The following is a 14,924-nucleotide window of genomic DNA, read 5'->3' on the forward strand; positions in this document are numbered from 1 at the left end:
TGATTGTAGCCCAGGAGACACTTCAGCTGGCTAGCTCAGGAAAAGCCCACGAGTGGCTGACGGAACTCTTCAGCTGGCTAGCTCCGGAATAATGTGTGTTAATTCCGGGACCGACGTTGCCAATAGTCACTCAGGTAGCAGCTAGTTAGCTGCAAGATCCAGGTGTAAATGTCCAGAGCCTGCGGTAGAAATCGGGGAAAGGAGAGAGAGTAGGTCCAGTGTGCTCTGGTCTGAGTCGCGCTGTACAAAAACTGGCGACAGCTTTTCGAGCTAATGGATAGCTGAGGACAGCTAACCGTGGCTAGCTGAACTCCAACATTAGCCAGTGAAAATGGCTAACCTCAGGCTAGCTTCTGTTGTGGATTTCGGATGAGGTAAATAATACTTTCTTTTTTAAATTGGTGAGGCGGGTTGCAGGAGAGTGCTTTGAGGTTGAGTTTTAGAAGAAAAAATGTAAAAAGATAATGCGAAGAAAAATATGTAAATATATATATATATACGGGACACGACAAGAGGAGGGTAAAGGACGTCTGAACTGCTACGCCATCTTGGATAGAAAAATAAGCATGCACCCATTAAGAAAATGACTGTAAAAACTGTTAAATCCCCTGAGGAATGATGAGGAACTGAAAGATCGTATGGTTAAAAGGGATAAGGCAAAATAAATGGCAAATAGGTCTGGCAGCACAACCGACTGACAAAAGTACTGCAAATTGAGAAATCATGTGACTAAACGGAATAAAAACAAGAAACTACACTATGAAACAGATAAAATGACAAAGAATGATAGTAAAAGAGATTAAAATGACATTTATGGGGGGAAAAAAGGCAAACTCCGCTCCATCATTCATTGAACCAGATGGCTCATTCATCACAAAACCCACTGATATTGCCAACTACTTTAATGACTTTTTCATTGGCAAGAGTAGCAAACTTTAAAGTTTTAAATGAATTAACTGATGGTTTGGGTTCCTTGAGTGAAATATATTTCTCCCAGACAATATCCTCATCGACAGGCAAATCCTTTACCCATGCTTTAACTTCTTTGGGGTAGGGGGCAGTATTTTCACGTCCGGATGAAAAGCGCGCCCAGAGTAAACTGCCTGCTACTCAGGCCCAGAAGCTAGGATATTCATATTATAGATTTTGATAGAAAACACTCTGAAGTTTCTAAAACTGTTTGAATGATGTCTGTGAGTATAACAGAACTCATATGGCAGGCGAAAACCTGAGAAAAGTCCAACCTGGAAGTGGGAAATCTGAGGTTTGTAGTTTCTCAAGTGATTGCCTCTCTAATATACAGTGTCTGTGGGGTCATATTGCACTTCCTAAGGCTTCCACTAGATGTCAACAGTCTTTAGAACGTTGTTTCAGGCTTCTACTGTGAAGGGGGAGAGAGTAAGAGCTGTTTGAACCAGGTGTCTGGCTGAAAGGGGGTTCCCTTTCAATTCTAAAGACAAAGGAATTGTCTGGTTGAAATATTATTTATGATAAAAACATCCTAAAGATTGACTCTATACATCGTTTGACATGTTTCTACAAACTGTAATAGAACTTTTTTGACTTTTCGTCTGGACAAAAAAATGGAGGAATTTGGACATAAAGATTAACTTTATCGAACAAAACGAACATTTATTGTGGAACTGGGATTCCTGGGAGTGCATTCCGATGAAGATCATCAAAGGTAAGTGAATATTTAGAACACTATTTCTGACTTTTGTTGACTCCACAACATGGCGGGTATCTGTATGGCTTGTTTTGGTGGCTGAGCGCTGTACTCAGATTATCGCATGGTGTGCTTTCATCGTAAATATTTTTTGAAATCTGACACAGCGGTTGCATTAAGGAGAAATGTATCTATAATCCTATGCATAACACTTGTATCTTTCATCAAAGTTTATGATGAGTATTTCTGTAAATTGATGTGGCTCTCTGCAAAATCACCGGATGTTTTGTAGGCAAAACTTTACTGAACATAACGTGCCAATGTAAACTGAGATTTTTGGACATAAATATTTACTTTATCGAGCAAAACATACATGTATTGTGTAACATGAAGTCCTATGAGTGCCATCTGATGAAGATCATCAAAGGTTAGTGATTCATTTTATCTCTATTTCTGCTTTTTGTGATTCCTCTCTTTGGCTGGAAAATGGCTGTATGTTTTTTTGTGGCTAGGCATAATCGCATGGTGTGCTTTCGCCATAAAGCCTTTTTGAAATCGGACACTGTGGTTGGATTAACAAGATGTTTATCTTTAAAATGGTGTATAATACTTGTATGTTTGAGGAATTTTAATTATGAGATTTCTGTTGTTTTGAATTTGGCGCCCTGCAATTTCACTGGCTGTTGTCGAGTGGGATGCTGCCGTCCCACATACCCCAGAGAGGTTAACCATTAAAACCTCTCTAGGCTAGGTGAGACGTTAGCGTCCCACCTGGCTAACATCAATTGAAATTGCAGAGCGCAAAAATTGTAAATACACCATTCGTAATATTAAACATTCTTGTAAATACATGTATCTTACATAATTTAAAAGCTTAACTTCTTGTTAATCTGAGGACAGCGCCCCGCACACACAAGCATTACTAGCATTTTCCAACCAAGCATTAGCGTCACGAAAGTCAGAAATAGCAATTACATAATCAATTACATTTGAAGATCTTCTTTTGGCGATACAAAAAGGCCCAATCTTCACAATAAATAGTAGTTTTGTTCGATAAAATCCATTTTTATAGCATAACACGAAACAGTTTGTAAACGGCTTGTGTCATGAATTCCGTCTCCAACTTTCGATGAAACATTAGATGTAATTACTCACACTAATCTTATGTTTATCCAGTCATGGTTGGTTTCATTGCAATCCTCTGTTTGTTAGTAACACAACCATACTTGATGTTTCTTTTTGCGGGACGTATTGACCGAAAGGAACTGATTTGAACACACCAAACAATGACCTCATTGCGCGCCAATGATATGACCAGTGCTTCATTGATTGACTGTTTTTCGGCCCAATGACCACTGATCGTCTTGAAATCTAGCTTGGTAGATAGCCAATGAGCTGAGGTAAACGTCAATATCTAATGGTTATATCCGGAAAGACCAGCTCTTGAACGAAAGTCGAGCGTAACACAGCCATTCGCCATTGAAATTTCTACCTGAAGGAGCCACGTTGTTTGCGCTTAGCAGTATTGAGTCGAGATCATTTTCCGCTATTTTATCGAAAGAATTATGGCGAGTAAATCTGGAAAATCAAAGGCAAAGTCCAGTTATACAGATCTACACGATATTATTGACGAAATTGATAGAGAAAGTGACACTGAGTTACTTGAAGATGAGTCAGATTGTGAGACAAGTTTGGACTCTCAATTTGAAGAAATGTTTTTGCATGGAGAGGATGCAATTTTGGACTGATAAGTACCTCTCATGCCGTTGTTTGAAATTAATAATATCAAATATTATTCATTTCAGTTGTTTGAGATATTTTTTATTTTATTTGACATATAGAAATATATAATCAGTAATGAAATGTGTGAAGTACACATGGCTCTACATTGTGGGTCGGTGTCTCTCTGTGTATATTAGATATTTTTTTACATGTATTTTATCTAAACATGGAATGGAACAGCACCTCACCATAGTGATTGAGGTTCCCTTACTCTATATAGAATCTGTGTCTGTCTCTGTCTTTATTTCACAGTCCCTCCAATTCTGATTGGGAGCCCCCACTGCCAAGGTGCCCATCCCCCAGAGGAGCTGGTTCATCCACTGCTGTCTCCGGCTCCACACCTACCCCACGCCCGGCCAGGTGTGAAGTCTGTGACAAAGAAGCGGAGGTGGGGGAAGAGATAAACCTGCAATCAGAGAGGAGGAGGGTCGTTGGCACTCTGTCCTGGAAGAGGATATGGCGCCACCACCTCCAATATTCAGACCGAAAAGGCCACCAGGACCTCAGCTGGACATGACCTCAAAGTACAGCCCCATGCAACTTTTTTCAGCTGTTTTTCACCTCGTCGGTAATTGATTCCCTGGTGTTGAACACTAATAAATATGGTGCTAGGAAGCAGGCAGGCAAGAAATGGGGATGGAAGCCCATTTCCATGTCAGATCTTTTTTGTTACCTGTCAATGGTCATTTACATGGGTCTTGTGAAGCTAAAAACCCTGAAAGACTACTGGAAAACTGCTCCCCTCTATCAACTGCCTTTCCCCTCCACTGTCATGTCGTGCAAAAGGTTTCTGACAATCTCACGGGCGCTTCATATCGGTGACCCAGAAGTTGATGAGGACAACGAGAAGAAGCGAGGCACAGCAAGGTTTGATAAGTTCTGCAAAATAAAACCTCTCTACCACAGTGTGGTTTAGGCCTGCAAGACCTGTTTTCAGCCCGCCCAGAACCTTTCCATCGATGAGAGGATGGTGGCCTCAAAGGCCAGAATTGGCCTAAAACAGTACATGCGTAACAAACCAACTAAATGGGGTTACAAACTGTTTGTTTTGGCTGATTCTGCGTGTGCATACACATGCAAAAAAAAAATGTTTATGAGGGGAAGAGCAGTTTTGTGACCGGTAAGGGACTCAGTTATTATTCCGTCATGGAGTTATTGGATTTTCAACTGCTGGGGAAGGGCTACAAACTGTATGTGGACAACTTCTACACAAGCCCTACCCTGTTCACAGACCTGAGGAAGCTGGATGTGTGGGCTTGTGGCACCAGTCGGGACCAACAGAGTGGGCTTTCCGAAAAAACCAAGGTGAATGACATGCCTGAGCGGGGTACCATGAGATGGATTCGCCAAGATGTCCTGCTCTTCGTGAAGTGGATGGATACCAGAGAGGTGATCATGTGCACCACTATCCACAAGTCCTTCAGTGGCGATCACGTCGTCAGGCGTGTGAAGGACGCTACTGGGGCATGGACCACCAAAAATGTCCCCATTCCTGCAGCTATGAAGGATTACAACAAGGTCATGGGAGGTGTGGACCTGTCAGACGCACTGATAGGTTACTACAATGTTCTCCACAAGACAATGAAACGGTACAAGACATTTTTCTATCATTTTCATTAACATTGCTGTGGTGAATTCCTTCATCCTCCAGAAGGAAATGGCTAAGAGCTGTGGACAGCCCCCCCATCTCACAGCTAGCCTTCAGAGAGCTGCTCATCCGGGAGCTTGCTAGCTACAGCAAGTCCACTGCAGCACCTTCTCTCCCCTCTACCTCTGTACCTTCTGCTCCTTCAACCAGTGGTGTTCACCTGCCCAGATTCATCTCTACAGGCATGAATGTGCCTCAGGGCAAAAAGGGCACAGTGGGGAGGCGTTGTTGTGCCCTTTGTCACAGGAAATGCCCCACCACCTGCTCAGTAACCCTCTGCTTTACAGCAGAAAGAGACTGCTATGGGCCGTGGCACCAGCAGCACAATATTGTGTAAAGGACTGAGGGTCTTCACAATATTGTAAATATAAAATGTGTAAATAGTTACCCTTGTTATTTTTTATATTAAAATATATTTTAAAAAAATTGGGGGGGGGGGGGGGGGTGTTAAAATAGCATTTATGTATTTTGTATATAGTTCTTTCCTTCAAAATCTATCACTGTACCAATTCGGCCACTTGGGTACATTTGTGTGGGACAGCTGGGTGACGTCATGCTCAATGTCATGTAGCTCGCTCATTTTTTAAGTTATCTGTCTAAAACTTTGCTCATCTATTGTTGCCATCTTATGTTCTTCATTCAAATCATCCTATCTGAATGTTTGGCTGTTCTTATTCATTTGAAAGATGATGCAGCAACAATAAAAAATAAAAAAAATAAAACATATGTTTATTTCCTTGTATTTTCTTCTACCAGATCTATTGTGTTATATTCTCCTACATTCAATTCACATTTCCACATAATTCAGAGTGTTTCCTTTCAAATGATACCAAGAATATGCATATCCTTGCTTCTGGGCCTGAGCTACAGGCAGTTAGATTAGGGTATGTCTTTAGGCGGAAATTGAGAAGAAGGGGGGGATACCCCGAAGAAGTTAAAAAGATTTTTTCTGCTTTAATAGTTGAAGATAAGAGTAAATAGCAGAGACAAAACCTCTGGCATGTAAAAATACACTTTGTCACCGGGTGCCTTCTCAAACTTGTACCCCATGGGACCCCATAGTCTAAGATACAGAAAGAATGAAGACCCTGGCAAATCAAAATCAAAAGCTGTTCCTGGAAACCAAGGAGACCCTTTGAGTTGAATATATCTCCTAGATTGACCCATTTTGCAAACCAGGCTCTAGACTCAAAAGCTTTATTACCTGCAGTAACAGCCGTGCTATGCCACAAAGAGGTACGGTGACGCCATTTCCTGAAGTAACAGCCTTGCTATGCCACAGAGCGGTACGGAGACGCCATTTCCTGAAGTAACAGCCTTGCTATGCCACAGAGCGGTACGGAGACGCCATTTCCTGAAGTAACAGCCTTGCTATGCCACAGAGCGGTATTTCCAGTTACCATCTACACACTTCTCAACCTTCCTAAAATTCTCTATTATATTAGAAATAATAAGATCAAAATACAATACATGTCTTATTAGATATACCAGAAAATAACATCCTGCAGTCAAATAGGAAACAAGTTCTGCCTCAATAGTGCTAAGAGACTGATGTAGACTGACCAAACCATGATCTAAGCCGGAGTGACTGCTGGTAAATACTAACATTTGATACGTCCACCATTACACTTCTGTCATTGTAACACGTCAAACGTGATCTTTGGATGTTTGCCATTCCAAAAGATATTCACGTGTACGTTAATCAATCATTCCCCAATAGCTTACCGGTGGAGAGAGTGGGATCATGATGCTCAGGAAACAAATACAAAGGCAACACATTCATCTTTTATGGAAGCGACCCTAGTTTGTAAGGAAGCAGGCTGAAACCATGCGGCCAAATGTTTAAATCTTGTTCCAACCTCCTAGTAAACTTCACCAGACCATGAAGAGATGTTTGTATACTAATACCCACATAAGTGAACTGCGTTTTCATAGAAATTGTTGAGGGAAGTTAAACTTTTTTTGGCCCGATTATTTTGTACAATTTACCTAATACCCGGACAGCAATTTGAATTCTTCAAATGTACATAATAAAGATGGGATTGAATTCTGGATAGATACGGGGATATCATCCACATATAGTGACATGATATGATTGGATGATTTAATCAGTATAGGAGAAGAAATTCCATTCTGTCTCAGACGTTCTAGCGACAGAATGAATAACGTTGGGGAAAGGCCGCCGCCTCGCCTACATCCCCAACGAAAAAAGGGACGTACCTCTGAGAGTATGGCGTCACTAGACGCCATAGCAACAGGGTTAGCATATAAAACACACAAACCTTATCGACAACATCCTTTCCCAAACCAAATTTCGCCACGTACTGCCATTCAAGCCTGTCAAAAGCCTTCTCAGCATCTAGAAATCAAATCAAATTTTATTTGTCACATACACGTGGTTAACAGATGTTAATGAGAGTGTAGCGAAACGCTTGTGCTTCTAATTCCGACCGTGCAGTAATATCTAACGAGTAATCTAACCTAACAATTTCACAACAACTACCTTATACACACACAAGTGTAAAGGAATGAATAAGAATATGTACATATAAATATATGAATGAGTGATGGCCGAACGGCACAGGCAAGATGCAGTAGATGGTATAGAGTACAGTATATACATATGAGATGAGTAATGTAGGGTATGTGAACTGCAAACTGCACAGCTCACGATACAACTGTTGTGTTTAATGTATTACATTAATTTATCATCTATTATGCATTAAATCGACGGACATTGTCAGGTGCCCCCCCCCTTTGTGTATTTAACCGGTAATACCGTAAATCTCAGGATCAGAGAAGAACGGTATGACTATATGAAACATCTGAATACAGTCCAACCCTGTTTTAGGAGCCAAACAAGTTTTGGTTTACTGTCATCAGATCTCTGCTTGAGGGAAACGCCAGCTATCCTGTCTGAGAAGTCCTTCAGTGCTATGTCATTAACTGGTTCAACAGGCCTCATATCCATAACACAGAAGATGCTATCCTGTCTGAGAAGTCCTTCAGTGCTATGCCATTAACTGGTTCAACAGGCCTCATATCCATAACACAGAAGATGCTATCCTGTCTGAGAAGTCCTTCAGTGTTATGCCATTAACTGGTTCAACAGGCCTCATATCCATAACACAGAAGATGCTATCCTGTCTGAGAAGTCCTTCAGTGTTATGCCATTAACTGGTTCAACAGGCCTCATATCCATAACACAGAAGATGCTATCCTGTCTGAGAAGTCCTTCAGTGTTATGCCATTAACTGGTTCAACAGGCCTCATATCCATAACACAGAAGATGCTATCCTGTCTGAGAAGTCCTTCAGTGTTATCTGCCAGGTTCTCATATCCATCTATTTTCCTGAACGAGGAGAATGATTCTACATACCGTAGATTTACTGATGATTTCTGCTCGTTTCCCCGACAGCCACATGGTTTCAATCCAACATCAAACTAGGGACCCAATGGGCTTGGCTTGGGGCGGAACTCAGGGGGGAAACCCCGCATCAACATCTAAGATCTAAGACTACTCTGTCATTAAAAAAAACAAGATGGGCTACACCGCCACCAGCTTACCCAGAAAGACAGCTGGTTACCATTCCCTTCCCTCTGTGTAGGGGACTGGATAATTCAGAGGGAGGGGTAAGGTCTGAATGGAGTAAGGAGAGAAGGATATGGAGTTGATCAGAGCAAAGAGCTGTACTACACTAACTACTACTTAGCACACTGCTGAATGAGGCCCTTTACAAATGCAGCCATTTAAAGGAACTCAGTCCAGCTTTCAACTTACTCTTGTAAGTTGTAAATGGTAGAATGCACAAGGTGCCATTTGGAAATGAGGTAATACATTATCAGTTCCTCTGGTCATCTCAGTCATTGCAGACCCTAAAGCTATTTAAAACATGTGAGATATGTCCAGATCAACGAGCCCATATCGGATAACGTTTTGTAGCCCATACATTTTGTTGTAATGTTCTCCAATGCTGGAAAAGGGGGGGGGGTTGAGTGAAAAGGTTTGGGAACCTCTCTAAAGACTAGTGGGCTGTGTTCATCTCATGCTCCCTGTTAGACTAGTGGGCTGTGTTCATCTCATTCTGCCTGCTAGACTAGTGGGCTGTGTTCATCTCATGCTGCCTGTTAAGACTAGTGGGCTGTGTTCATCTCGTGCTGCCTGCTAGACTAGTGGGCTGTGTTCATCTCGTTTAGACTAGTGGGCTGTGTTCATCTCATGCTCCCTGTTAGACTAGTGGGCTGTGTTCATCTCATGCTGCCTGTTAAGACTAGTGGGCTGTGTTCATCTCATGCTGCCTGTTAAGACTAGTGGGCTGTGTTCATCTCATGCTGCCTGTTAAGACTAGTGGGCTGTGTTCATTTCATGCTGCCTGCTAGACTAGTGGGCTGTGTTCATTTCATGCTGCCTGCTAGACTAGTGGGCTGTGTTCATCTCATGCTGCCTGCTAGACTAGTGGGCTGTGTTCATTTCATGCTGCCTGCTAAGACTAGTGGGCTGTGTTCATCTCATGCTGCCTTTTAAGACTAGTGGGCTGTGTTCATTTCATGCTGCCTGCTAGACTAGTGGGCTGTGTTCATCTCATGCTGCCTGTTAAGACTAGTGGGCTGTGTTCATCTCGTTTAGACTAGTGGGCTGTGTTCATCTCATGCTCCCTGTTAGACTAGTGGGCTGTGTTCATCTCAACACACCTAGTTAAGGAAACAAGAGTCGCACCACACAAGTACTTCACTGGTGGGATTAGACCTGCATCCAAAGCTGTTGGCAATCGACTGTCACCTCTCAATGCATTGAGCCTCTGGTTCAAATCTTTACTGTGCTCTACTGCAGTGTGTGGGCTCAGCTGCAATCAGAGACACAATCATATGATAGTTGCTGAATAAGACATGTTTCCTGGTATAGGACTGAGTTCAGCGCAGCATGGGGGAGGGTTGTTGAACTCTGAAATATGCATTACGACACTTTTCTTTCACAGCAGAGCCGCCTCAGCTAGTTAGAGTGAGAGATGTCACTCATTTCTACCACACTCTGGATTTATTATATTCAGATGGAAATACTTTCGCTCCAGTGAATCTCATACCCAGAGCATCAAGCCTGAAGCATTTCTAGGACACAAATTAAGCCTAGTCCAGGACTAAAATATATGCTCAATGGAGAATCTCCACTGAAAGTATTTCTTAGACCCGGACTTTAGAAGCCATGGAAACTTGGAAGTACTGAGAAACATATCCTGACTAAAACAATGACAACATGAGACCGGAAAACAAGCATTCCAATCAGAGCAAGGTGAGCAACTTGGATGGGGGTGGGGGCCAAAAATAAATACATCTGAAGCCATCATGGGGGGCTCACGGGTATGCATATCCATACCCACACGTTGTCAGAGCCAGCCTTAAGAAGAACCTCCTCAACTGCTCAAGGACCCGGTTAGAAGAACCTCAACTGCCCAAGAACCCGGTTAGAAGAACCTAATCAACTGCCCAAGGACCCAGTTAGAAGAACCTCATCAACTGCCCACGGACCCAGTTAGAAGAACCTCCTCAACTGGCCCAAGGACCCGGTTAGAAGAACCTCCTCAACTGCCCAAGGACCCGGTTAGAAGAACCACATCAACTGGCCCAAGGACCCGGTTAGAAGAACCTCATCAACTGCCCAAGGACCCGGTTAGAAGAACCTCATCAACTGCCCAAGGACCCGGTTAGAACCTCATCAACTGCCCAAGGACCCGGTTAGAAGAACCTCCTCAACTGCCCAAGGACCCGGTTAGAAGAACCTCCTCAACTGTCCAAGGACCCGGTTAGAAGCACCTCAACTGCCCAAGGACCCAGTTAGAAGCACCTCATCAACTGCCCAAGGACCCAGTTAGAAGAACCTCCTCAACTGCCCAAGGACCCAGTTAGAAGAACCTCCTCAACTGCCCAAGGACCCGGTTAGAAGAACCTCCTCAACTGTCCAAGGAACCGGTTAGAAGCACCTCAACTGCCCAAGGACCCAGTTAGAAGCACCTCATCAACTGCCCAAGGACCCGGTTAGAAGAACCTCCTCAACTGCCCAAGGACCCAGTTAGAAGAACCTCCTCAACTGCCCAAGGACCCGGTTAGAAGAACCTCCTCAACTGCCCAAGGACCCGGTTAGAAGAACCTCATCAACTGCCCAAGGACCCGGTTAGAAGCACCTCATCAACTGCCCAAGGACCCGGTTAGAACCTCCTCAACTGCCCAAGGACCCGGTTAGAACCTCCTCAACTGCCCAAGGACCCGGTTAGAACCTCCTCAACTGCCCAAGGACCCGCTTAGAAGAACCTCCTCAACTGTCCAAGGACCCGCTTAGAAGAACCTCCTCAACTGCCCAAGGACCCGGTTAGAAGAACCTCCTCAACTGTCCAAGGACCCAGTTAGAAGAACCTCAACTGCCCAAGGACCCGGTTAGAACCTCATCAACTGGCCAAGGACCCGGGTTAGAAGAACCTCCTCAACTGCCCAAGGACCCGGTTAGAAGAACCTCATAATTTCAGGCTATTAAGCGATGATGCTGATAAGCTGTGGGCTCCGGTGTGTGTTCGAAGCACTTCCATCACCACTAAGTGGCAAGCACTTGTTTGTATCTAACTAGCTATGTGTATTGCATAAAGCTAGCTAGTTAGCTTGTAGTAAGGACTAGTGAGATGTAGCCGTCTAAATAACTGCTGTAATATTCTCCTGCATTTGGATATTTATGCAAACCCGGAGATTCCACTATGTAGGTGTAGATATCACCATAGGCTACTTTAGGCCCTTCGGTAGGGTTGTCTGCACAGCTGGTCTCCAGGAAGTTGAAAGAACATACATATACACACACACACACACACACACACATACACACACACACACATACACACATACATACATACATACATACATACATACATACATATATACATATATGCAAGCAAACAACAACAACAAATCAACTTTTCTAAATACCTAGAATATTCAAGGCTTAGCGAAAAGACTGGAAGTAGTACCGAGACATATCTAAGACTAGTGAATTAGATCGAGATTAATTTATCTCGCTAGCCAACATCATGTTTACTGGCAACAACAACAAAAAAGCTAAGGGGGGTAAACAAACAGTGACGTAGATATGGCGCGACAGCGTTACTATATTCACTGTCAATGTCAGCAGGTCGAGTAACAGAATAAGTATCATGTAAATAATAAGTTCTTGATTGTGACAGCAGCCATGTGTGTTTTATAACGACGCTCGAAGCTGTTGAAAACGTTTATAGAAACAATAGTAGTTTGTTTAGGATGCCGCCCCCCCCCAAATTAGGGTAATTACATGGCCTTATTGCTGTACCTTACGTGGAGTAGTACAATTAAGCCATGCCTCGCTGTGTGTATCTTTTAAAAAAGGTATCAAGTTAACATCTAGGGTTGTTTTTTTATTTATTTTTATCGCTGATTTTATGAAAGTTCCTTATGCTTCCAAAACCTTGATCATCAAGGTCTCTTTTTTGGCACTAAACTACCTACGTTAAACCTTGTCAATGTAGCCAGCATGTCAATGTAAACCTAACTAGCTAACTAAATAGGTAAGTGGTTAGCTGTGCAGTTTAACTAGCTAGCAATAATTATGTTGACAAAATGTAACTAGTTAACGTTAGCTATCGCCTGTTAGTACAATGTTATTTTGATGTCTTTGAAATAACGTTACCTAACCAGCTAAATATGGGTTTTAGTTACACAATAAATACATTATAATAATTAATACCTCGCGATCCTTCAATCCCAAGAGTAGTACTTCTTCCATTAACGTGAGTCGAGTTTCTTTGGAGTCACCGGTGTCTTGTTCATTTTGTTCTTCCCCGCGGCGGGGCTCGAAGTCTTCATCCCCGGATCCTCTGTCCTTGTCGGCGGCAGCCGTACGGGAGGCCTCGGTCCGTCTCTGCACTAGGCCAGAGCTCCGCTGTGTCAGGGAAGAAGTCATGTCTACAAGTTCCGATGAAAACCACTCAGCACTACCCGGCCGTGATTTTTTATTATTATAATTTTTTTTAAAACCACTTTAAATTTGCCCGATACATACAGCTACTGACTCTAATTATTATTATTTTTTAAAAATATTTTTAAAATCTCTGGTAATGACAACTATAGCACAGTGTTTCTACTCTTCCCCCGTCCACTGGTAGTTTATCCAATATGGCGGTGAGCGATGACGAGAGCAGTGGATGTGGCACTTGAGTTGAGCTTGTTGGCGCGTCCCACAGGTAAAAAGGCAGGGGAGGAGAAAAGTAGATGTCAATAAACAAGGTGACCGATTCTCATTTTGGGTGACTTTCTTTCCAAAAGTGCTAATTTTATGATGAAATAAAAGTCAAATATTTCAACGCTTTCAGGTATGATGATGTCCCTAGGTCAACCTACAGTTATGCCCCGACCTAGCGCAACATATATATTGAGGGGTGTAATACACTGAGTGTACAAAACATTAGGAACACTTGCTCTTTCCATGACAGACTGCTTAGGTGAAAGGATTGGGTGAAAGCTATGATCTCTTCTTCGTGATTGGGTTGGCCAGATCGCATCCAACTAAAGGGGTGCATACACTGCCAACTACTGTGCTAAAGTGAGAGGCCAGTCACGGCCTACCTACATTTAAATTCTCTTCATTATTCCTGTTCCTAAAATAATTAATTGCACCACCCACTAGGCCTACACCTATATAACACTATTTCATAAAAAATCACCACCCCACTTCTGCAGTAAAATCTCATACACCCAGGTACTTCTCTGCAGTTTCAACTTACACTCAATTAAAACGCACCACCTCATTCCACTACTGACCCTATCTGTTCCTGCCCATGCTAACAGCCTTGGCATACGTGATGCCACCATTCTACACACCCTGTCACTCTTCTGGAGTCAAATCTGGTATACCCAAATACTTCTCTGCAGCTGCCACCACGACATCTATTCTCTGTGATTTACTTTCCATTTCTGTGGTACAGTTGATAACTATTGCTATGAATGTTATTAAGAAGCCAACCTTACTGAAGCATAACTTACTTGTTACTCTATCACTCTGTACTGGCACAACTCTACTACTCACTGGGATCCTCTCATGATCCCCTCACCCTTGACCCATCCTCCTCCATTTTCTTCACTGCCTCAGCGTACGACACCCTCTGCACTACTCTGACTCTAGCCACTTCAATCTGCCTCTCTCGCACCGGACACTTCTGATCCCCAGCAACATGAGCACCCCTACAATTGACACACACAACTTTATCCACTGAAACAACACACTCCTCTATCCCATGCCCTCCTGCACACTTTCCACATCTTGGAATTTCCCTCCTACACACTGCTGCAACATGACCATGAACGTGGCACCTGAAACAGCGCAGTGGATTCGGCACACACACCTGGGACAATATGGACATGGGAAAAACCTGTATGATGAGACAACATTAAGATTTGTTCCTGAATGAGGCCCTGGACAAACATCTCTCAAACATTTTACTCACAAATCATGAACCCTCAGCTATTTGACTGCAGTCTGAGTGTGACATGTTTATGCAGTAAGCCTAAGTAAGTAAGTAAGCAGTAAGTACGTAAGTGGTAAGTAAGCAGTAAGTAAGTAAGTAAGCAGTAAGTAAGCAGTAAGTAAGCGGTAAGCCTTCAGCTATAGACGCATCTTATTCTGTTTTGACATCATTTACGGTACATTTTGCACATCATTAACATTTGATGAGATCACTTTTGTTTTGGTCCAGAGTTTATCTGACTCCAGTATTGTGACAGATTGAAGGCCCAGCTAGTCCCCTTCAGGATTGCAGTTCTAAT

General features: G+C 42.9%; 1 protein-coding gene across 1 annotated transcript in view; it reads right to left on the reverse strand.

The window, feature by feature from the left end:
* golph3a (golgi phosphoprotein 3a) overlaps positions 1-13,292 on the reverse strand; it is a 29,373-nt gene extending 16,081 nt beyond the window's left edge. Inside the window, exon 1 of the mRNA XM_014143536.2 lies at positions 12,850-13,292. Coding sequence (XP_013999011.1) covers positions 12,850-13,065 — 216 coding nt within the window. The 5' untranslated portion in view covers positions 13,066-13,292. The remainder of the gene's footprint in view (positions 1-12,849) is intronic.
* Positions 13,293-14,924: the final 1,632 nt, after the last annotated feature.

The sequence above is a fragment of the Salmo salar genome, chromosome ssa15 (assembly GCF_905237065.1).
Source record: "Salmo salar chromosome ssa15, Ssal_v3.1, whole genome shotgun sequence".
Taxonomy (NCBI): Eukaryota; Metazoa; Chordata; class Actinopteri; order Salmoniformes; family Salmonidae; genus Salmo; species Salmo salar.